This window comes from Oryzias melastigma, linkage group LG21 (genome assembly GCF_002922805.2).
Source record: "Oryzias melastigma strain HK-1 linkage group LG21, ASM292280v2, whole genome shotgun sequence".
NCBI classification, from domain to species: Eukaryota; Metazoa; Chordata; class Actinopteri; order Beloniformes; family Adrianichthyidae; genus Oryzias; species Oryzias melastigma.
Window position 1 is genome coordinate 7,319,401 of NC_050532.1, and position 26,080 is coordinate 7,345,480.

Below are 26,080 nucleotides of genomic sequence, written 5' to 3' on the forward strand. Positions count from 1 at the left end.
TGAATTTGCACTTTTTAATCAACAGAATCTTGTTTGTATCTGTGATTTTCAACCAATACCAGTGTTACTCTCATGACTAGATTTGTTACATCACAACCATTTACTCATTACAAATCCATGCATTTCTTCTTTTAGGAAACCTGTAACATGTTTTCAACTTTTGCTGCTTTTCAGTGTATGTGCATGTTTGAGTTTACAGATTTCTTTCCCCCTCAGCTGTGTTGATTCCAGCAGCTTTTAAACTCTGTTGTTACAACAGAGATTTGGCTTCAACTAAGCTTTACATATTAAGTTCAAGTACTGCAAAAATGGGGCTGTACAGTGGGTGGTGTAGTGGTTAGCGCCCTTACCTCACAGCAAAAAGGCCCTGGCTCAAATCCCAGCCTAGGTGCTTTCTCTGTGGATTTTCTCCTAGACAATATGTGGGTTTTCTCCCAGCATCCTCCACAGCCCAAATACATGTTTTATAGGTTAATTGGTGACTAAATCCCCCCAAGGTGTGAATGTGTGTGGTTGCTTGTCTTTGTGTGGTCCTAAGATGGACAGGTAAATGTTTAGGGTGCCCCAAAGCATCTTCTTTCTTAACACCCGTATATTTCTTCCTTGCTTTAAAATTTCCCTTTGGGGATGATTGACTGCTGGGTGTAGATATAATTGCTTTGTAGAAAGTTCATTTAGTTTGTAATTAAGTACCGTAGCAATACCGTAGCAGTCCTGCAATTATTTTCACAATTCTTCACTGTGACTTTGACCAAAAATTTCACCCCAGGAGCAAACTCAAAAACTCACCAAAATTTGCGTGCAGCTAGTACCCAGTGAAATGAAAAGATGACATCACAACAGGAGACACCATCAAAAACCACAAATATATTGAAATATATTTAAATATTTAAATATTGAAAGGGGTTGAAAATGTCCACAAATGATACCAAAAAATGTGTTGGGGATATCCAAAGACAGTCTTTAAATATTATGGAATGGCCACAGGATTTCCAACTTAATGGCTATTTAGTGGAAAAAGTATAACATTTGGCGATTTTCCCCATAATATGGGAAAAAGAATCTTTTGTTCCAGTGATCTTCACCAAATTTCCCACACATACCACCAGGTTAAGTCTACAACCAAACACATTCTGTTGACCTTTGACCTATGGAAAAGGCTGCCATCTTGAATAAAAAAAAAAATCACCTTTAGTAACTTCTACAAAATTATGCTAATCCTGATGATTACTCTTGGGAAAAAAACTTTGGTTTCAAAGTTTTTAGATTTTGAAGGACCTTAGCAAGGCAAAAAATGGTGTTTCCTTTTGGCTCACACATTGTTTAATGAGATATTGTGAAAAATGAATACATGAATTCCTGGCTCAAGCTGAACAAATTGATATAACATGCGATATGAATGTATTCGGAATGTGGGCGTGGCTAACAAAAACTTCAGTTGGCAAGGAAATTTAAAAATGTACTTTTTCCGACTCTTCTAAAAATCACATAAGTGTTTTCATCATTGCCAGGCAATCAAAAAATAAAATGGTTGCTAGGAGAAAAAATCCTAGGAAAAGCTGCTTTAAAAAAAAATTAGGATGGAAGTGGGGGAGGGGCTATGTAGGAGTATTGTAGCAAGTTGTAGCAATTGCTCAGTCAGTACAGTCAGGGCGGGTCAAAGGGGGGGCTGGGGGAGGTAGCAACTGCAGGGCATACCCAACGATTTCCAGCTTTGACTACTTTTTTATTCTTTCTTTCTTAAAATTTCCCAGTTAGGTGTCCGATTGCTTTAAAAAAAATTTAAATTATCATTTTCAATTTAATTTGAGGTTGTACTACGGAGCATAGTTCTATTACTCTGCAGAGTACGGCTGTAATGTATCCTTTCCTTCTTTATACTTAGCAATTCTCAACTAATCATCTTTATTTTAGCTTCTAACAAACATGAATTCATTGATTCATCAGCATATCTTCTGTAAATCTGTGACCTTATGTGATCACATAGTGGCTGTAACTTTTGTGGTGGAAGCCCAGCTTTTCAGTCCAGGTGGCACTGAAGTGTCATGCATATGGCCCATTGTCATGACAGATTAGCTTTTTGTTTCTCTTAGTGTTTCTCCAATCCCAGTAATGGACTGCAGCCTAATCGGCTTGAACTTTCCAAACGACTTATCTCCTAGCGCCCGGACACACATCCCCTCTGAAACCGATACTCCTCCAACAACGAGCGTTTTGTGCGAGCCTGTTTCCATACAGGAGGGTGTGCTCTTTCCCGCCGAAGCATTCCAGCAGCTTTTAGTCAAACCAGCAGGACACAGACACATTCTCTCAAGGAAAGCTCCATTAACTTTCATTATGAAGGGTGGAGTTTTTTTTAGAATGAGGGTCTTTTAAAATAATAAAAAATAAGTAGTGCTGAAATGTCTGTTTAATGTCAAATTCTTAAATCTTTCCTCTACTCTCACATTTCTCTGAAATGGCATACAAAGCTGTGGTTGTGCTGCCAAATGGTAACCACCATGATCTGCTATAAAACTTAATAGAAAACACTTAATTTAAATGACATTAAAAAAGAATACAATTAAGCAAATAACTCACTCGAAGTTAATTTTTTGGGAGGTATCGTGTCAGAATTGGCCAGTTTTTTAAGTAACAAATGATGAACTAATCAGAAGACGTACCTGCAACAGGATCTTGTTTCCATCGTAGTCTTCGGTCTGCCAGCGGACCTCGCTGATGGGGCTGCAGGGGTGTGGCAGCAGTGGCACCAGTTCTCCAACGTCCCGTACTCTCACCTCCATCACCGCTGACTCCAGCACCACAGGACTGTGGCCTCGGGGGAGCCTCTTGAATGACAGCTGGATTTCCATATCAGGGTTGGAGTACACCACAAAGAAGCAGAAGTCCTCCTTCTTCTGCGCCACCCGTCGCTGAAGCAGGAGCTTGTAGAGCCGAACCATGTCCGTGTAGTTTTCATGAAGGCAGTAAATTGTAAACCGCACGATTTCCTTGCCGTAGTGAACCTGCCTCACGGCCCAGAGCGGCGTTCCTGGAGCCAGAGTGAAAAAGTCCTGACTGCAAGGGGTCAGTGGCAGCATTTGGCGGCCATTGCTGACCTTTTCAGTGTGGTGGTAACGCCAAGGTGGCCGCTGCAAAGTGTGGTGCAGCATCAGTATGTGTTCTTCACCACCATAGGCCTCCTGGAGGAATAGGATGACCGCCATGGCCGGCTGACAGGTCGCAGACGGGCTGCTGCTCTGATGGGGCTTCTGGCGCGGCCGCTGGGAAGGGGAGGCCCGTTCAGAGACTCTGAAGAGCTGCAGCTCGGGGTGAACCCACGACAGCACGGCATCGGCAGCCCGCTGCAGAAACTTGCCCTGACCAGGGTCGGCGATGAGGTGAATGCTGACGAGGAACGGGTCCTGGAGGTCTCCCATGGATAACTCACCTCCACCAGTAGATATAAAAAAAAAGAAGAGAAGACATTAAAAAGGTTGGAGAAAAAAGTTTGAACTTTTATTTGATTATTTTTTTCCACCAAAAAAACCTATTTTGAAATACCTGCCACTCAGCATCACAAAGGTTTGATTTGTTTCCAATAAAGACACTGCAGTCAGGAATGGTTTAGTAAAAGTAATAAAAGCCTGGAGGTATTTTCAAAGATAGTAATCCAGATAAAACAGTATGCATATTGGACAGGACCTCCTAAATCTCTGTTATTTCTTTCTTACAAATACAAGACAGTTTATCTTTTACATTTTCTGTCCTCGTCCTTGTTCCAGCTGTCTCACTTATCCATATCCAACTCCATTTTTCATTTTCCAATTTCAATGTTTACCTTTCCCCCCCTTTTCAGGTTTCCTGTGTTCTACCGGGTCTTTGTGAGGCTCTACTTCTTTGTAGAAGCTCATTAGTGCCATTAGAAGTCATTACTGGAGGCCAGGGCAGCAGCCTCCCAGACCACAACAGTAGGGATGCATTCAGGTGAAGCGTGTCCCTGAACTTCCGACCTGGTAAAGCTCAGGAGCTGGCCTGCTTCCAGGCAAACATACATGTTGTGTTTCAGGATGTCGTATGTCCAAGCATACACAATCTGCTCTTATCTGCATGTAAGCTCAGGGCCGGCCTTTTGAAGAAATATTCCTGCGGTCTTTATCTGATTTCTCAGGGGAACTGTCCCGTTTAGTGGGTGCTTTGAGAGCAGATACACAGTCTTCTTGTCCCAAGTACAGCAGACTGTTTGACTGCTGCCAAAATCCCAAACAGAGAGGCCAGACAGGGATTGGACCAGTTTCATGAATCCCATTAGTCTTTGCTGCTGGGACAAAGACGTGACATTTCCAAAATGTTAAGCTCACGTTACAATGAAACTAGCCCTGAACAACAGATGCTGCACACCTGGTGTATTATTAATATATGCAAAGTTATAAATGTTCCTTTTTAATTGATTTAGATTGAAATTGGATAAAATTTTATCTGAGTAGATAGATTTAATGGGTGAAATGTGATGTTACAGAATGCTCCTGTTCAAAATGCATAAATACATTATATCAACATTTTTTAAGGAGTTTTCTGATGAATAATCTTCTGAAAACAATTGACTTTAATCAACAAGCATATTTTTACTATTTTGGCTAGATTCTGTCATATCACAATCAATATATGTTTGACATTTTTGGTGTTTTCGGAACTCAGTTTCTATCCAGTAGCTGGCTGGCTCAGTTGGCTGCAGGAATCAGGGTTCAATTCCCAGTGGGTGCGATGAACAACATCCAGTATGGGCCCGAAGGCGAGACTATGTGTCTAACTATAGACTCGTTTCCACTGAGCAGTCTGGTACGGTACGGTGTGTTACAGTATGGTCCAGGTGATTCTGGCGAGCTTTTTCACTTTAGTTAACCCTCGCTCACACTGAGCGGTTTGTTTTCACGTTACATGAGTGGTATAGATCGCTAGCGTGTCATTGCGCCATTATAGTGCAATGACTAGAGAAGCTACAACAATGGAGGTCCAGCAGCTCGTCTTTTTCTTGCTTTACTTCTGGTACATCGGTTGTTACAGGAATTTAATGTTGTTTGAAAGAAGATAGCGGGTGGCTAAGAAGAATACCACCATAAAGAGGAAAACGGAAACGCTAGCGTAACACTATATTGGCGATTTCTTATGACATCATCACTTTCTTCCAATCAGCAGGTGGCAACGGTGGCTCCACCCCAACTGTGCCGTTCCATTTTTCTATGAACCTACAACGAATGCAGGGCCTCAAGAGGTACGGTTCGGGACTGTTTACAGGATCAATTTTTACAATGGAAAAGTTAAAAATACTGGACCATACCGTACTGGACCGCTCAGTGGAAACACGGCTAATGTGGCCACAAGGGGACCCAAGTCTGGGTTAAACACAGGATTGTGTCAGGAAGGGAATTCTATGCCAAACCAAATATGAGACTCGGTGGAAGCTGTTTCGCCATGGCGATCCCTGAAAGGAAATGCCGAAATGTGAACAACTTTCTGTTTTTAAAACCGTATCATAGTTTCATTTCCGTATTTTATTTTGAAAATATTTCATTCTTGAGTATTTTTTTTTTATTTGCTTCCTGCCTTCTTTCATTCCTAATTTTTTTTCCCAACTTCCACACATGCTTTGTGTTAGCCGTCTTCCTCCAAGCATATATTCTTACTGGCTTTTTGTTCAACATGAGATCTTATCTTTGTTGATCCTTGTTCCTGGTTCCTGTTCCAGTGTGCTTCTGTGCCTGCTCACCCCATACTGTATATTATAGCCAATAAAACTTTCATTTAAAACATGGATTCATACAGTTGATACCTGTGCTGATGCAAAGATTTAATTCAATACTGTCACAAAAAAAACAAAAAAATGAGGAAAGTTGCTCTTTAGCAATGAACAGACAAAAATCTGAGCTGAAATGTCATCTAACTGATTGTTTTTTTGAACCACTTAGCCAGAAATCTATTTTGTTAGGGTTTTGGATTTCTTCACCTTAATACTCCAGATTTTAGACACACACACTCTTAGAGAAACCCCCTAATTAACATCTGCCTCAATTCATTGGAATCAGGGAACATCTACCTGACAGACACCAAACACAAAGATGAAGGAGTTTCCTTGAGGGTGTTTACAGTGCAGCACATTGTGCTATCACTCACACAGCTTGACCTCCTTGCACTAACTGCTCCTCTGCACAGCTCTGAGAGAATCGTCTGACATGAAACAGGCCCATCAGGACAGGAGACCTTTGTCCGTGTCGTCTCATTCAGGTCTAAAAGACGGCAAACCAAGTTGAAGGTGGGGGGAGGACCATCACCTGACCTTTACTTTGGCTCCACAGCCTCTTTCTGAACTCCTCCACTCTACTTTGTTGGGCTCTATTAGTGTTTACACATTTGATTCCCCACTTTCCAACCTCATCTATTTACCATTCAACATTCATCATTCAACATTAAATGACAGCTTATCAGTTCAACGTTTAAACAAAAAGCTAACATAAAGATTTTGTTTCTACACTGGATTGGTATTTAAAGATCCACTCAAATGAAAATTGTGTTAATAAGGAGCAGACAAAAAAAATGCAGATCAAAAAGTTTGTAGTTGTGACATTAAAACTACAATCGGTGGGCAACAAGCTCCCTGATCCTCTCAATTCCAATGCATGCTTTGTTTTCCTAGAGAGCTGACATCTGCCTCAAAACTGTACAGCTGGATAGCTCAAACACTGCTCACCATTTTTGTTGCATCGCTAATGTTAGGCTGAGTGTGTGAGGGGCTGTAAGCTAGCGGTAGGAGCGTAAACAGATGGGTGATGGGAAGTCGAGGCAGGGTTGTTTTCAGGAGATGATCCCACTGATGGCCAGAGGGGGAGACGGGACCCATTCATGACAAAAATACACAAAGTCTTGAAATTGAGGTAAAAATGTTTTGAACAATTTTTGGTTGCATCACATGATATTGACATGACTAAATTCCAATTTGTCACCCATCCATCCATTTTCTAAACCTACTCAATCCCTCTCGGGGTCACGGGCAGGGCCCTGGGCATAGGCGAGCTAGGCGGTCGCCTAGGGCGGAATCTGCTGGAGGGGACGTTATATTGAAATGATTTTTTTTGTTTGTTTGTACAGTTTGACACACCACTCATTTTGTGTAAAAATGTTTATAAAAAAGTTAAACTTTTTAAACCATGAAAAGAATAGCTTAAAGTTTGACATAATCAATAGTTTTGCCAGGTCCAACGCCCCTCCTTTCCTGACAAAGCCCCTGTCTAAGCTAGGTGGGGGTGTGTTTGTGTGGGGGTGGCGGTGTTATCCGTTAGTGCTTCTTTAAAACTTTGAGGATGACAAAGCAGCAAAACAAGCCCTTAGGGACAGCTTTAAGGTCCCCCCCCCCTCATTTCTGTCAAAAAATACTCTTGTTTTTGTCACCCATCTGCCACAATTTAGATCACAAACCTCCCACAAAGTAGTAATCCTGATCTCTCATTTAGGTAAAACTAAATTGAGGACTTGCCATTTTTAGCAACTATTTTTAAGGGGAAAAAATACTCTGGAGCAAGAAAAGACGGTAGGAAAAGTTATAGGAACCCTTGAGAAAATGTAAAGACAACTTGGACACTCTCTTACAAGTCCTGTATCACTAATTTCCAACCTTAGCCAATAAAACAAACTTCAACTTATATACTTTTACTTACATTTGAGCTTTCAAACATATCTATCCATTTAGATTAAGAAATGCAACTTGTGCACTCGTGACTTTCTCATGCACTTCTCCAGATGGTAGAATGCAGACCACGAAACTTTTTGTTTTGCAATGAGGTTTAATGGGGAGTTGGCATGATGAAACTAAATTAGAGATTAAATCACCCCAATCGTGTGGAGAGAATGAAGGAGGCCTGTGTGCAGAGCTCTGGAGGAGTGTGTCCCTAAGCTCTTAATCCGCTTGTGTGCTGAAGCTAGAACTGATGTTCTTCCTCCACTTCGTCTGGTGCATGCCTGCGCATAACTATCATCAACACCGCCACTATAAAATGTTCTCATTTATAGTCGGGCCTGCCTTCAATAATTCTCTGAGAATTTAAACCTTCGCTTTTTGTTTCAGTGCTAACCAGCAACACATGCTTTCAGCCATCCCCGCAGATGGGGACGTGAGATAAAACAACACGCCTTCCAGTGGCCCCTCCACATCTGAGAGTGATTAGGAGTGAAAACTCAACCTCGTCTCGTTTGTGTGTCTCCTTGTGTGTGTGTGCGTGCAGAAATATTGAAGTCACAGCTTTAGCTAGCTTGGCTTGCAGTCAGCTGAAGGGGGAAATTCAAGATGGGGGCCCCCTTTTTTTGTCGTTGGGTAAAAAGAACATAAAAGGATGCAAGGCTGTACACCCATTTATCACTTTGACGCAGCTATACCACAAATACTACAATGCTACATTTTTTATTGTAATATAAAGTTCAGTAACAAGGGTAATCCTAACACTTTCTTTCAGTCACACATCTCAGATTCCAACAAATTGCCCTTTTCAAGCCACCAGTAAACTCTAAGTGGGACAAAATGCTTAAACAATGAAGATCTGTTCACACTAAATTAAACTGATGTAAAAAGGCTAAAGCTTTACAGAAAATCTCAAAAAAGTAACGCACGCATGTAAAGTGCGTGCTAACAACTCTCATGCATATGGTTTTCCTCATCCTTCATTGTGCACCACGGCCTACAACAGTGGGGGGGCCTTCAAAAAGAGAGCAGGAAGTGCTTTTCCCCTCACTTTTTCACAGAATGTTATCATTTGTCATTGTGGAGGCTCACAGGGGTGCTGTTTCTGCATCTTTATCACTATTCTTCATTGCTGCGGTGAGTGGTGCGGACATCGTGCGAGCCCAGTGATGGTCTGTTCCATCCCTGGCTGCTGCCAAAAATCAGTCCAATGAGAAACGTAAAAACACACAAGTGATCCTGTGGACAAGGTTAACTACACTGATCACTGCACGTCGCTTCTGAGCCTCGGGACTGTTTATAAAGAGAGCCGAGGAGAGTTGGAGACAGTTTGTGGAGTTTATTCTCTTTAGTTCAATTTTGTTGATTTTATTTTGTGATTGTTTTTAGTCAGTTCAGTTTGTTAGATTATGTTCTAATTGTGTTTAGAACTTTCTGCCTATTCAAGCGGCCACTTCTAATAAAAAGTCTATATAAACGCCCATATATGTATAATACATGGCCATTGAACGTGAGTTGCAAGCTAAACAGGTGGAATCCGGTTGAACTCAGATTTGGTACTGACGCATGAATGGCGTCACTTTTAATTTGTGGAACCCTTCAAACGTTAATCACAGAGGAGAAGTTGAATTATTCATTTTAACACCACTCAGCAGACTGCGGGTTTATCATTAGTGTTCACATTAATAAACTCAGCATATATATATTTTTTAACTAAACAAACACAAATCTAAAGCACCTTTAGCAACTATGCAACAATTTAAACAACCACAAACATTTACTGCTTTCAGTCCATTTCCCCTTAATGAGTATTTAGCAAATTCCCTGCATTTCTATGAATGAGATGTTAACCATCTGGTGAGAAATGATACACTTACAGTCAGTGCAGGGCTTTTCCATAAGTTTTAAACACTCAGCACAGACTGAAACAAGGTAAAAAAAATCATTTTGTTGTCAAGTAGACTCTACACAACATGCCTTTGTGTTTTTGAGAGCAAGACGAATAGGGTTCAAAAATAAAGAGAATTCCCAACTTCCTTTCCCAGAGAGAAATGTACAAAGGGTTCTGTATGCATGTGTCCCCAAGCCTGAAGGTTCACAGAAGATAAAACCAGCCTCGCTGAAACATGGAGCCACTGTTTGGGACTTAAAACTGCTGTTAGGGACAGAGGGGGGGGGCTAGATTAGATAAATTACGACAGACTGTTGTGGAGGCAAAAGCTTAGAAAAGGAGGCTGAGTCAGGAAACCAAAGTCATCTTGTTCAGTTTCATGAATGCCATGTGACCTTTACTTTGCACTAATTACTTGGGAGAGATAGTTTTCGACCAAAAGCAAACAAGCGCTTGCTGTGTTAGGTTTTCACCATCTTGTTAGTGAAGCTTTGGTGCTTTTTCGATAATTCTACCTCACTTCCGGGTAAACTGGGTTCTTACGTCACTCTGCACTCCACTCATCAATCATGCATCCATCCATTTCTAAACCTGCTGTATTCCCATTTGGGGTCATGGGGTCACTAGAGCCAGACTTGAGTCCTTACAGTATGTCTGCAGCTTTTGGAGCAGCTTCATCTTAAGATTTTGATTTTCCTTACTGTTACCATAAAAGGTCTATTTTGCCTTTTTTTTTTTTAACAATAAACCATCTTTTGATCCTTTGGCTTTTTTTTAACTCATCACTGACACCCTCCAACGTTACAACAAGAAGATCCATCCTTTTCAAAGTCTGATCCCTTTTAAATATAGCATCTACATAAAAGTAAAAACAAAAGTGATATTTTTTTTCATAGCTGGAATTATTTTCAGTCACTAAGGGGTTAATTTCTAATGACCCATTCTCATAAAAATCATGTTTTTAACATGTTCTTGTGGCATTTTTCTCTTGGTGGAGGACAAATATGTATATTGAAAGAATGTAAAGCTTAAACTTGAGTTTCTGAGTACTTCTTTATGAAATCTCTGTGAATCAGGACAAGACAACAAATACTGTTTGAAAAAGGGTGTAATTTGTTATATGGAGAAGACAATAGGTTCTCTGCTCTGCTCTGTTCTGATGCTTTCACTTGTAGACGACTAAATCCATGTATGTCTTTGATTTCCTCATCCGAGCTGGAATCTGGATCAAAAGTGTACGGATGGATAGCTTTAATATTGCTAGCAATTTTTTCACTGCTAATGGAAATGTGAGGGGTTGTAAGCGAGAGAGAGAGTGTAAATAAAGGGATGATGGGAAATGAGTGCAGGCTTACTCCGCACCAATGGTCCACCCGAAACTTAGAGGTGAATTTCTAATAAACTACTACAGCTCTGCAGAAACTATGTCATAGAAAACAGCAGATTTTTACAATTTTTTTGTCTAAAAACAGCATAATAATAATTAAAAGACCACTGGAAAGACTTTTACAATTGACCAATAGGATCATTTGGATGTTCTTCATTCTCATTAATAATATTTAAGTGTTGGTTTTACTTCTCAGCTGCATATCAAAATATTTTATTTACATCAAGGATTTCATTATTTTTGCTTTTAACTAGAAACTAAAATGTCAAACATTTTGAACCTGATACTTTCTGGATTCTGTGGACTCAGTGATCAAAACTATTGTGAAAAGTAGAAACATGATAGTTAACAGACAGAAACTGCAGAACTTTTGGAAGTGACCACAGTGATCAGATGTCACTGCAGTAGAATGTTCATGTCAGCTGCCTTCCATCACAGCCTGAGCTGCACAGAAAGCATCTCCACCTCATGTGTGAGAGGGAGAGTTCAGCTGTTGCAGGTGGTCTTTGATCAGTCAGGTGCTTCACAAAGTGACTTTGTTGAAAGAGCCACAGCTGACGTCACTGTAAGTGATCTCCTCTGTGAAAGGGGACCAGCGTTGCTCTTACTCAGGCAAGTGCGTCACTTTTTCAAGTCTCACAACCAGATATCCATTGTTAAAAGATAAAGAAAATGCCTAATTCTAAAATTCAACCATGAATTAACGAGTACAATAAGACAAAAGGAACAACTTGTGAATCAAATACTAATAATGTATAGGATTTTCTTTAAAAAAGCACCTTATCTTTTGTCAAGAACCTTTTATAAAATTGCAAAAGATACATTTTTTTATGGAGTCTACTCACTCCGGACAATTTGGACTATTTTTTCCCAACAGTTTGATTTATTCTCTCTTAGCACAAAAAGTACAGAACTACTTTTCTTGGTCAACCTTCCACAAATAAGAAAACAAAAAAAATTGAAAATATATCTTTTATTTTCCAGTATACACTGTCTAGTTGAGAAGGCATGAAGTTGGTTTATATTATGGTTTAACTTTAGGTCATCTGTGGCAATTGAAAACAAATAGGTCAAAGGCATCGAATGTATAAAAGAACTGGAATGCGTGAGTGTGACGTCACCTGTGGAAAATGGTTTATTCCACCCCCAATAAAATGAAGTCATTTCAGTGGCAATTTTTTACAATATGTAGGCCGCCATAATGGAGCCAGACCATCATCAGTGTGCAGTGATTGGTTGATCTGAGTCAACATTTCTATGGCAACTACTCTCACCAATCAAGAGTGAGCTTCTTGGAAGTCTTCACCCCTACCATTTAAATGTGGGCTTGGAAAAAAATGGTAAATGTTGACGTGGGGGCCAGCACACACTACATACTTTTATGGAGGAATCTGATTGGTCAGATATATTCTTTAAATATATTCTTTGAAAAAATCTAACTTGCAATAACATGTTACAAACAGGTAGTAAAGTAAGTATAGTTATTCTGACAAATAACAGCTGTTAATTTCTAAATAGAAATCTATGGGATTGAGGCTTCTTGGCACCAGTGGGTACTTCCTGTTTGGAACATGAGGAGGGAGTTATCACTTAGTCCAGTTCTCATGTACAGTCAACAGTTAAAGGCTTTAAACTCCTGGCCTCAAGGGGCAGTGTCAAACATATTGTCAAAAGACACCCGATCCAGGTAATCAGCAGCAGTGGGAATCTGGAATCTCTGAGATTGTGGATAATATTTAAATCATAGCACTGGAACATCGTGTCTTGGCACATTTAGAGATCATACCAGATCAGTTGAACCTGCTGAACCGTGGACAGCTTTAACGTGGTACACTTAACCGTGTCTGATGAGATAATGAAGCTTTTACACCAGCCTAACAAACCGTATTATGGGGTCAAACAAACTTGAGGAAGGTCTGGATTACATGGTTTGAATGGATCAGACAAAAGATTTAAGATCTCAAACGTGAGGCGCTGCAGTGGCAGCTTAAGCATCATTTTACCACAACAACTGTGTCCATCTCATCAAACTAACATTCTCAGAACTATAGAAATCAAACCCTGCTTCTCTTTTTGGTGTCAGATTAGCCTGGATTAGCCTGGATTCTAACAGAATCCTACATGCCAGACTGCTTTGTGACAACTGTGAAGCTTGGAGGAGGAAGAATAATGGTATGGAGCTCAGGTTTGGATCAAACTTGTGGTCGAAACAGTTTTAATGCTTCAGCACAGATATCTTGCAATAGTTTCATACAGATGGAAAAGACCCCCTCTCTGCTGGAGCATGACTGAGCTCTGCTGCTGAAAACCACGCCCGTCACGGCACGGCTGGGTGCGGTGGAACGCTGGCAAGAACCCTGACATCAACCCCTGTTAACACCTTTGTGGTTAACTGGCTTGAACAATACTAGCAAGACCATCTCACTGAACAGATATGAGCCCAGAGACACCTGGAAACTCTTACTCAGGGAAAAACTTCATATTTAAGCTCCCTGCAGTAAAAAGAGATGACCCTTAAGACCCCGCTGGTGTGATGACCCCATGACGCTCGTTCTCTTACAGTTTTCCCTGTGAATGCAGCCTTCAGTAAATACATAAATATTAGTGGGATCTACAATAATTAGCAGAAAATAAGGTGCTATAATTTATCTTTTCTTTTTTACTACAAGAAGTTGACAGTTCTCTTAAAAACATTTCATTTTGACCGCAGCACTGGAACTACAACTGTTCAGTTCATAAAACGGTTTTTACAGGCTCGTTTTGGCTTCAAGTTTAGACTAGGAACAGTTCCAAGAACAGTAGGAAAAATCGGTGATCAAAAAGTTCAGTAAATGGTTGAAATGACTGTGAGATAAGTGGTCCAGATGATGCAAGACAACAACGAGCGGTGGAAAAAATGAGCAATTATCGACTTACTTTGAGTAAGAAATGAGAAAAACTATGTTTGTAAAAGTAAAAATGTTTGGATAAACATACATGTATATGTTTTGTGGCCAAAATTTAAATTAGGAAAAATTTCAAAAACAATATTTCCTTTTTCTTTTCAAAATAATAATTAAAAAGCTCTAATCATTTATATATTGAAGTGAAGCTTTACCGTAGTTCTTATTTTCTTGTTTTTTCATGTGACTTCATTGTGATTGTTTTGGCTAACAGCAGCAATTTGAAGCAACACTTCATCCAAAATCCATAACTCTACAGCAGTTTCCACACATAAATACATTTTCAAAACATTAAATGCTAAAAAAAAGAGGCCAATAATGAATGTTTTGATTCTACTGTTGTTTTTTTGTATTACAATATTTATTTGTCCGTGTTTTTAACGTTCTGTATTTGCCCCAGAACATGTGTTTCCCTTAGCCAGATTACATGCTCACAAAAGTCAGATAACTAGAAATAACAGATATGTAACCTGACTATGGAAATGCATAAGCAGATTCGGGCCTGTATTAATAATCAAGTCAAAAATCGGATTCACTGCTCATGTATGTCATGGCCATTGACTGTACATGAGAACTGGACTAAGTGACTTCTTCCCCCTCGCGTTCAAAGCAGGAAGTACCTGCTGGCTCCAAGAAGCCAAAATCCCATAGACTTCTATTGAGAAATAAACAGATTTACTAAGACATTCTATTTGTCAGAATGACCACTCTTGTTTTGATACCATATTTATCATGTTCTTGCCAATGCGTTGAAAAGTGCCACAGAGGGAACCTGAACCATACGTCCACATACGCCCGGACAGGTCGTCAGTCTGTTGCAGGCCCAAAAATTTGATTTCAAAATAGTCAATAAGAGAAAAACCTTGAACATTACACCACATCCGGTTTAAGAAAAACTTGACATTCTTATTTTTATTTAGTTTGATGACTTTAGACTCCTGCTTAACGTGTCCATGGAGTCCTATGTTCATTCTGTTTGTCTTTGCTTGTTTCATCTGAACTCTAGTGCTAAAACACTCTTTAGTGGAAAAAAAAAATATCCTGAATATACATGAACTGGAAACACTGAATAGAAGAAATTGTGTTTACATTGAGCAGCAGACACACAGCAAACTAATTTGGCTGAAGGTCCTCTGTACTTCAGGGCCTGTGTTTGTCTCAATTAACACTTTTGCTGAAACTTTTCAGAAAAGCATCCTAAATTTCAGAAAAAAAATAATTTCGTTTTTAAAGAACAGCCCACTTTTTTGTTCAAAGCTTTGTAGAAAGTAAATGTTGTCATGTTTATGTTCTGATGGTAACATGGTGTGACTTCTACCTCCTGTCTTGATATCTTTGGCTAAAATACTTGTGAACCTTGAATTGGAATTAGTTCTGACTTTGAAGACAAAAGCTCAACTAGTGGAACTGTGAGATAGGAAGTGAAAAGATGAAAAAATGAACTATTCATCTGGTTCATTCCTTCCTGAAATACCAAAACGAGTGAAACTGCAAACAGATAGCATAGACTAAAGAAAATTTCAATTTATAGTCAGATCCTCTAAAATTCAAAAACTTCTATTTTCAAGGACCTACAGTAGAGAGCAGATTTCATAAGACGGGTGCTGCAGGTTTCAAATGGCATCCCTGTGTCTCCACTCGGCTTACGTTTGGTCTGGGATGGGGTCAAAAGTCAGTAGTTAGGACCACTTGTACAAATATCCAAATGTTGTTTCCCAAACCCAGACGTATTTCTTGGGAGACAGGCGAGTCTGATTTTACATGCTCGTGTGCAGACTGACCACATTAGGTCAGAAAATCATGCAGAAAGGCATAAACACACAGCGTGGGCACTGAGAGCAGCCACACACAGAGCTGAGCCTGAGACAAATGGTCATTTGTCACCATCACAACTTCAGTAAATCAGTTGTCGCAGTAGTTCATACGTGTCTGTCTTTCCCCCTCCGCATACGTTTCTGATTTTCACTCTATCAGTCTGTGGAAACACTGTTTTTACAAACTCATGCAGAAATACAAGCTGTGGACTTTAACTCACAGTTTGGTTCTGGAAACTAAACAAAGAGAAAGTCACTAAAACTCTTTTTTTTTACAGTTTGAGAAAACACAGTGACAATAAGAAGATGGATACTTAAAAAGTGACATCCTTTAATACTAAAAGACTTCACCACCTCAGTATTTAAATAGTTTGATACATCCCACAGTCATGGGTATAGAAGTAAAGTCATTACATTTTAATTAAAAAAATGACCAAAACACAAAAGGTATTTCAAACCTCTTATCTACGTTTAACTGAATTGAGTCAATTTCACTTTTGTTTATGATAAATTGTAGTTTTACAACAGCATGAAATTTAGAAACGCTTGATAACTAAAGGTTTACGGCAATGTAACAAAAGTATCACAAAACTTGAACAAATGATCCAATAATTCAATAAAAATGGTGCAAAACTGAACTCTCTGGAGCCCGAAAAGAAAGATGATGCGATCAGACTTTAAGATGTTTTGTTTGTAAGCGTTCTCTCATCGACCGCTGATTATCCTCGCCTGAAATATTGTTGGTTTGGCGACGGACAGTTAAACAACAGACAAAGCATCATGACTTAACCAAAGCAGAAACCACTGGAAGCTTGATGATTCTCTTCACCAAAGAAAAACATCTCCTCTTTAACAATTTGTGTTTATTTTTCTGATGCTGCTTGATTTATACACTTTTATTTAGAAAACTTCAATGTAAATGATCAAACTTGTGCATTTATGGGCTTTGAGAGATCACAGGATTGGAGATAAATGACTTTAACCTAAAGGACAATATTTATTGTTTATGAATTCACCAAATGCCATTCATCAAAGCTCTTTGACAACCATTAAAAAAATGTATTCAATCCAATAGAGAAACGTTAAAAAAATGAAGAAAACTTTATGTTGTTTTAGCCGTAGTTATCTTTGAGAATATAATCCAATTTTATGTATAAAAACCAACTTATTTTTATGAAAAGCATGTTCAGATGTACCTCCTCTTCCACACTGGTGGGTCAACAGCCTCCTTTGACCAGACTAATGTGCTAATATACACAAAAACAATGTATTCAATGTGAAATGTTGGCAAACCAAGAAAAAAATGAAAGGAACATTAACCAAAATCAGTTACAAATATCTAAAGCAGGGGTGGGTAAACTTTTTGACTTGTAGGCTCTAAGATTTGACAAAATTGCCGGACCAGGACCCGATGTGTGGAGTATTTTGGTAATACGCCTCATAAGAGAAAGACTCAAAGCTGTATGAAAACATGTTTTAATTTTGATTAAAACTAACATAAAACATGGGGTTTAATTTCAAAACTGACAATAGTTCTCATTTTAGTGCTAACTGCACTAATGGTTTAATGCTTTTCAGGGAAAACCGTAAACTTAGACAAATTGTGCTTTCATGTGGTGTTAGAATGATCGCAAAAGGACTGTCTGACTCGGAAAAAACAAAATGTATAAAAAAAAGACAAGTCTTCCAACACCACAGAAACAAGGTTTATTGTATTTATGGTGCACCGTCTATGGGGAAACACCAAAACTATAGGGAAAATAAATCAAATAAGGATAATAATTATATTTCCATTTGGCAGGCCAGATTAAATAGTTTAACAAGCTAAATTTGGTCCCCGGGCCGTAGTTTGCTTACCCCAGACCTAAAGGAACACATGTATGAACAGTGTGAAGTTTTTTGGTTACTTGTTTAAATTTCATCAGTCTTTTTTAACATGGACGTCACGAACTTTAACCATGTTCAAGAAAAATAACCTATAGATTTAGAAGAACCACCATTATAACATCCATCCATCCATTTTCTAAATCCGTTTTCCCCTCTCGGGGTCACGGGGCTGCCTCAGCTTACCCCGGGCTATAATATTTCATTCAAATTATTTACAGTTATACCTACAAATTACCATAAAATGACATTGATGTTTGGTGGACAGATAAATATATATTTATAGAATTTAAATATCTAACTTTCTTTAAAAAAAAAAAACTTTAATCTGTATTCCTAGAGATGAATAAAAGCACTTGGTAAATAAAAATTCTAACTAATTTTATAATAATTCATGCATGAGAGGGCTAATGTTCACCTGACCAAGTCACAACAACAAAACAAACAAAAAAAAAAAATTACATAAATCAATCTTACACAAAGGCATACATTTAGGAAAGGTTCATTTTTGTTTAAGTGAGTTAAATATTTTATTCCACGAGGTTGCCAGTATAGTTAAAAATTATAAACGATTCTTTCCAAATTGAATTGAATCAATTCAATAAGTTGGAAAAATTTGATATTTTTCCTGTAAACTGCAGGAAAACAGCTTTCTAAAACCGTCAGTATGTGAGTGGATTTGTTTTCTTTCAGTGCGTTTGTGTTGTCAGACTGTATTACGGTAGGTGTGTGTGTGATGCTCTTAGCAATGCTCCACAAAGCAGATTAGTTTTACTTACTGCTCGTTGATGACAGGGGACTGTAATCAGACCTGCAGAGGATGACAGAAAGCAGGTCGAGAGGGGCGGCGTGGACACGTGGGATGAGGGGGAAGGAGGAGACAGAAGGGAGAGGACAGGAGTTTAGATTTCAGCATGAAGTCCACGTTACGTTAATCAGCACAGGACATGCTCCTATTTCAAATGCTGACATCTGGCTAAACAGTAGGGAGAGCTCCAGCTGGAAAGGCCACAAAAATGCAGACAGCAGTTTCTTGGTGAAAGTATGAAGCACCAGGACGTCTATGGGATTGCTTGTATTTCACAACTGATTGTTTCTGTTGTACTCTGCAGCGTTTTTTTTACCGGTGGTAGTTTTAAGATTTTGCCAGGAAAATCTGGTGACACAAAAAAGTCTCACAGGCCTCATATAGTAATTAATCCAGAACTTTCTCAGTCACAAAGATATTGACAAAGCTAGACTTTGTGGAGACTGTGATACCACATGGAAGTATCTGATGTAATGACATCCTTCTGTCTTTGGAGGAGTGCTGTAGCAGTAAAGAAGCATCTATAGGGCTTGCCACCATCATCAAGTTTTTTTTGTTTTGTTTTTTTCCAGCACCTTTTAAATATTTTTTCCAGAAAATCCCTAATGAGGAAAAAAAGCCAAAAATTTGGTTCTTTACTGTTAAAAGTCCAAAACAAAAAGCCTGCATTGGTCTTTACTGTGTGGCGGCGTTCCTCTCATATTATTTACACAGTAAATTACAAGCAACTGTGTTTAAAAAAAAATGTTAACCACAGTTCATTATGGTTGTTTATTGTCGTTAATGGTTCACTGAATGTATTTGGAATTTCGGTCATTAACAGATGGAAACCCCCAAATGTAGCTGCAATTACAGCAAAAATAAATAATTTTTAAAGGTTTTTTTTCTCATATTTTTTTTTAAAGCCGATGTTTTTTTAAACTCATAATAAATGAATAAAGAATCAACCCTTGTGCTATTGCATGCTAACCAACAGACGCTGGTGAATAGCATTGCATTGTTTAAATAAAATGTGGCCTGCATGGTTTCCATGTTAAACAGTCTGATTGCTTGTCATTGAAGAATGAAAAGTATGCGTATTTGAATGCAACATGAGCTCATGATTTCTCTTGTAGCTATTTAACTATTGCATTCTGATGAAGGAAGCTGCATATTCTATCAGAATGACTTTAAAAGTCCTCAACATTTTTTTTTTTTGCCGTACACTGAGAAGTAGTGGGGTGCAGTTCTATGACCAGGAGTGTGAATGACGTGTAGAAATGGAAATATGGATAGATTTTTGGGGGCTGCACATAAACACATACTTATGTGCACACTTCTACAAGTCTTACACTTTTTTTCTGAGTAGTTGGAAACATGAAGTGTAGGAGGAAGCTTTAAAACCAGAAACCATACATAAATTGGGTAGATCATTTTTGACAAAACCCATTGGACCCATTGGACTCCATAAAAATGAAGCCTGGAGTGCAGAGGTGCAGACTGACCGGATTTTGTTCCATCCAAGTCAACAAGATCCAACATATGGCAAGAGAAAAGCCAAATTCTTCCCTTCTCCCTATCCCTCCATTTGTAGGGGCATTTGTAGTGCTAGGGAGTGTCCAAAATAGTTTTTTTAAGATCCCACCCTTCAAGCGGAGGGATACGAAGCCCTCTGTTGTGAAGGAGTCCCGCGTCAGGAGAAGTGCTTTTCTTCTCATGGGTGCACTCTGAAAGCTCACAAGTTGTTGTTATGTATATTCGAGCGCTGGAATCTCTGTGCTAGAGCTAGCTGACCGGTGACTATTGATGACGTCATCGAGCGAAAGTTACTAGATGCTATTCTTCCATAACTCTCCGTTTGGAGGGCTAAGTGTAAGGGTAGGGAAAGGGAGGGAATTCCATTTGGGCCAGAGTAAAATTTAAAAGTCTCTTGCGTTCACAGACCTGATAATTAAATGTAAAAAAAACAATGCCTCTGTGCTCCTGTAAAATCAAATAACAAACACAAAATGAATAGAAGAGAAAGTATTTTAACTAAAAAATACTGTGTAAAGACTGAGTTTTATAGTGATAGTAGTTTTATTTTTTAATTAATATTGAATTTCATAACTATATGTAGCCCAGATACACGACAAAATAGTTACTGTTAAAGACCCACTCCAATGAAAAAGGTGTTTTAAACACGTTCTTATTGCATTTTTCTGATGGTGGAGGAGATATGTTTAGAAAATTATGCCTAAAGTTGTATTTCTGTGCAATTTTTTTATTTGAATTGTTGTGAATTAGGAGCCGACACAAAAATGCAGTTTAAAAAAGATTGTAGTCGTGACACCAGAAATACAGTGGGCGGAGCAAAAGATCCCTGATCTGCTCCATTCTGATGCATCCACTTGTAGAAAAATAGATCCATGATGTGATTTCCTGGCATTTGACTCAAAACTGTACGACTGGATAGCTCCAATATTGCTCGCCATCTTTGTCGCACTGCTAATGTTAGGTTGGGGTTGTGAGGGGCTGTAAGCTAGCAGGAGAGAGTGTAAACAGAGAGCTCTCAGCAAAGAAGGACAATGGAGTGGAGTCACTACGTGCCAATGATCACAACTCAGACGGGAATTTCTAACGAACCACTGCCACTCTGCAGAAACTATGTCCTTGAAAATGACACAGGTTGGTTAAAAAAAACATATTAATAATTAAAAGTCCACTGGGAACTCTTAAAATGGATCAAAAGATGATCAGAGAGGGACTTTAAGGAATTTTCCGTTCAGTCCCCTACGGACATTTAAATATAATGTTCCTTCAAAGATGAATGTTCCACTACAGAGGCTCCCATTGAAATTACATTTCTTTTTAATTGCTGGTTTTATTGTCAACTGCTGTTTATTACACACAAACAGCTGGCTGTGTTGGTGTCATCATCCCTTTATGGCAAAAAGCGGTAGACATGCCGTTAAATCTGCAAGACGTTCTCTCGTTTAGTCAGACATATCAAAGGCAAACATGACTTCATGTGTCAGGCATAAAGGTTTTACTATGCCGCTTGTACTTTGGTGCATAAATACAGTTTTACACACGGCTCTGTAATTTCACACATGAGGCTCCTGAAGTTTGGAGTTGATCAAAATAGTTTGGCAACAAGAATGGAACGGGAAAAAGAAAATTTCCACGAGGAAGCAGGCACACCCTTAACAAAGCAAGCATGCGGCATCTGCAAAATATTTCTTATAGAAATCTTATATTTGTCAAAACTTAGATTTTATGTTCTTATATGTTAATAATTAAAAGATCATTAAAATTCAGCTAACAAAATCATAGATATTTTTTTTATTTTAAGCTTTCCAATAGGAGCCTCCTGGTTCCAATTTTAGGAATAATCTTATTTAAACTAATATTTGAGCAAATATGATTGTATTTTTAAGTATTTTTTACCTTTTTTGTGAGATCTCTGCCTAAAACTTCCCATCTTTGACTGAAAAAGAAGTAAATCTATTTATTTGATTTAATCCGATCCACAAAAATGAGGAGCGAAAAGAAATATTGCACAATAAAACGGAGAAGCCGGGCGGCCAACATGAATTCTTTGGGTTATAATTACGCAATCCATCTGTGAAGCTCACCTCACTGATTTAAACAAACTCCACAGCCCCAGATTACTGGTTTCAAAGGAGTCAGCTGACAGCTAAAGACCACTGTCTCTTCATCCCTGTGACTCCGTGTCTAAACTAATGGACCTCTGGAAGTTCAGGAAACAGAGGAGAGAGGAGAGCTGTTTCCTGCAGCAGGAGGTTATCAATCTAACCAACAGGAATTTTCACTGCAGAGACGAATGGTTGAGAGTGACAGAGGAGAAGAGGTAACGGAGAAAGTCGTTGGGGTACTGTAGAGGGGGAAAGCTGAGAGGCGTGGGGGGTTAAGAATTCCACATAACTGATTATAAACTACCGGAAGTTTCCCCCAGAAGGACACACTGTAAAAGTCATGGTCTTGTCTACTCAAGCGTTGAGAAAAGATGACAAAATGATGAGAAAAACATTCTTTTTTGAGGTTTATGACTTGTCGGAGTAAAGCTGGGAGTGGTAATGTGTGTAGTTGTAGGTCTCTTTGATGGCTCCCTTGGGTGCGAGTGTTTGGCAGGGCTCCCCCAGCAGAGCCGGTTAACGTCTGGCCTGCCGCTCGAGGTCTGGAGGCGCTGCCTTGATTCATCTCCATCCAAAGACAATAAACACAGAGTGAAGCTCAGACAGGCAGCAGTCCGGTTACACACACTCGCCTGACTGAGGAGTGACCTAAAGTTCGTCTGAGCGGTTTATCTGACCTGAGGAGGGCTGAACAAATTCGAGTGTCTACTGTTTGCTTGGGGTGGGGAGGAAGGGAGGCAAACAGAAAGACGAAGACGGTAAGAAATCAAGTTTGAAATAATAAATCGCTCTGCCTGTGGATGTTTCCAACAATGAATCATAAGAGTGCTTTATGGTCCGTCACATCTACAGTCAGGCACCGGTTCTGCTCAGGGGAGGTCCACTGTCATGATTTAAAGGGAAAGGACGGACGGAAATAATAATACATCTAAAGAAAATCTTCTATACCTTTAAAAAAACAAGAAGGTGTCAAAACCAGACAATTTTTTGGTTGACACAAAAAAGAGACCAGATAAATTCCCCTGTAAAGAGATGGTATAATCCAACCTTAATCTATACCATTAACTGTATATGAGAACTGGACCAAGTGAGTGTGATGTCCCCCATAGAAAATGACTTGCTTCTGATTACTATGAAACAAAGTCAATTCAGTCGCCATGTTGGAACCAGAAATTGTCAGTAAGCAGTCGGTCTGAGTCCACATTTCTATGGCAACCACTCTCACCAATCAGGAGTGAGCTCATTGGAAGGCCACACCCCTACTACTTGAAAGTGAGCTTTTATTGAGGCATCTGACTGGTCAGTTTATAACTTGAATAACATACAATAAAGAAACAATATAATGAGAAAAAATGTTAGCAAGAACATGTAAAAGAGTATCAGAGCAAGAAAAGTTATTCTGACAAATACAATGACTGAGTATTAGATGTTTATTTCTCAATGGACATCTATGGGATTTTGACTTCTTGGAGCCAGCAGGTACTTCTTATTTAGAACGTGAGGAAGGAGGGGTAACTCAGTCCAGTTCTCTATATACAGTCAATGATCTATTCACACATTGGGGTTTCTGGAGCCAATCCCAGGGATGGTCGTGCACAAAAAAGTAAAACTTTCCTATCTAGTTTCCCAATAGTCTCTTCAAGACAAACATTTAGCTCCCTACTGGCCTGTTCTTATGTTGGCTTTCCTTTTCCATCTTATGCAACATATATAAATTACAGTCGTCAAACATTTTTCACCACATCTACCCAGACCTAAGGAGAACAACACTTCTTTGACATGGCCCTTGGCCCTGAACTCTGTGCGTGAAACGGAGGGATAAGATAAGCCAGACACTTGAGCAACTGTAGTTTAATGGGTTGAGGAGCTACTTACCAACAACTAACTGGGAACCCTAAATTCCTCCTTCCTCAAAGGGTCTGATTAGTGTTCCCTCATTATGACGAGCTATGCTCTAAAAAATAACCTGTGATAAGTGAAATTTGCAAAGTAGGATTAAAGAGGTTTTACGGCTGTAAAACTCCTCACTTCACACTTTATACACTTTTCTCAGACAGACATGAACATTTTATCTTGTTTAAACTCCCAAAGTTCAAACTTTTGTGGAAAAATAGGTTATAAATTTGGCAAACTGTACATATGTGTACTGGAGACACAGCAAGGAGGACATCAATTGAAAAGGTCAACAACCAATCAGGATGCAGAACACAATGCAGAAAAAAAAGAAAAAAAATATGAAAAATTGATCCACGAAACCACTAAAAGTGATCTGGAATATAGAGAGGGAACACTGTAATACATTTTGGATACAATGCAAAGCACACTGCATGCTCTGAAAATGCTTACAAATGACCTTTAAACTTGATTTGACATATCAAAATGCTAAATTTGTATAAATCGTGGCTGAATTTTCAGAAGTTGTGCTGGTTAAACAGAGAAAACTGGATGTTTGTGCTCCCCCCCCCCCCGCAAACCATCTATTTTCTAAACCCAATTAATCCCATTTAGAGTCACCAGGTTGCTGGAGCCTATCCCAACCCCTGTTAAGCTAAGGTGGGGGCACACCCTGGATGGGTAGCCAGTTCGGCATTTTGAAGTTATTTAACTGACATTTGTCAATTTGACCCTTGTGCTACCCTAGGCATGTTTACATTAAAAGTGGGCTCATCTGGACCCCACAACAACTTTTTTTTCCGAGGATTTTTTATCTTTACTGGTGTCTGTGGCAGACATACAATCCTTTACACGTTTGTCATGGGAGGGATCACACATCAGTGTAAGGGTGGGGTCATCTGGACAGCACGAGGGTTAATTCAACACATTTATTTTTTGTTAAATGTCTTGAATTACTGATAATAAACATTCATGCAAGGAAATACTGTTTAATTAATTAGCCATTTTCATTATAAACATATAGTGGAATCTATTTTTAGATAATGTATCTAGAAATAATAAAATATGAACTAAGAGATTCATCACAAATGGCAAAATCTGCGACTATGCTGACATTCTACAATAATTAAAGGATAGATTCACATTTTCTGGAGTAATTTCATTTATTTAAGCTGCAATATGGATTGATCAAGTAAATTTAAACTTTTGGGGTTTTTGCTTTTATTCAAAATGTTTGTTTTGATGTAAGAATTTTTAACTTTTTGCCTCAAAGTTGCAAAACAGTTTTTTTCAAACAAATTGAATAGAATCAAATCATAAGTAGAATCAAGTTATATGAATTTGTGAATTTAAATCAATTTAATAAGGAACTTATTACCAAAAATTGACACTGAAACATCATTCCTGCACCACCTTATCTCCAACTTTGGATTTGTTCAACTTTAATGAACTATTATTATCTACTATTTTTACATGCTTTATGTTTTTTTCTAAATGAATTTTAAGAAATGTGAACCAATCCTTTAATGTATCCTTCACACACATTTACACACAGCAGGTTACATACAGCACATCTAGCAGACATACCGCAGCAGAAACCGAAGCTCATGTTTGTTCAGTGCCTGTAATACATGGAATAACACTCGTTCAACTCTTAGCAGCCAATGCATTTTTATTTTATTGCGTTCAAGCAATTCATCTTTTTAACAAATAAGTTGCAGAAGTTTAATGGCTTTGCTGAGCTTTATTTGTTTTTAATAAAAACTATATAATGAAAGTGGTAAATTCAGAAGCGGCGCAAACTGTTTTAATTGTTCCAGTTTAAAACAATAAGAGTCAGATCCATGGAGAGGATCGGGACCTCTGTAGACTCACCCTCCAGTTTCAGCTCCAGAGTCCACGCAGTCATCTTCTGCTGAGCTTTTCTCCATGTCAGACTGTGGACTGCGCAGCCGCACGCTGCATCGCCTCAGAGGCCGGAGGAGTCCAGCGGAGGAGCGCTCTCAGGAGCAGGAACTCCGTTAGAAGGAGGCGCAGAGTCTGAATCCAGCGGGCTCTGGCCCCGCTAATGAGCTGCGGGTTCAACAGACTGCAGAGCGGCAACAGGCGGCAGACGGCTGACGTGTTGCGTTCAGGGAC

General features: G+C 39.0%; 1 protein-coding gene across 1 annotated transcript in view; it reads right to left on the reverse strand.

The window, feature by feature from the left end:
• LOC112154806 (protein FAM124A) overlaps positions 1-26,080 on the reverse strand; it is a 33,987-nt gene extending 7,907 nt beyond the window's left edge. The window contains exons 1-3 of the mRNA XM_024285979.2: positions 25,817-26,080; positions 18,403-18,434; positions 2,664-3,436 (exon numbers count right to left, since the gene is read on the reverse strand). Coding sequence (XP_024141747.1) covers positions 2,664-3,436; positions 18,403-18,434; positions 25,817-25,872 — 861 coding nt within the window. The 5' untranslated portion in view covers positions 25,873-26,080. The remainder of the gene's footprint in view (positions 1-2,663; positions 3,437-18,402; positions 18,435-25,816) is intronic.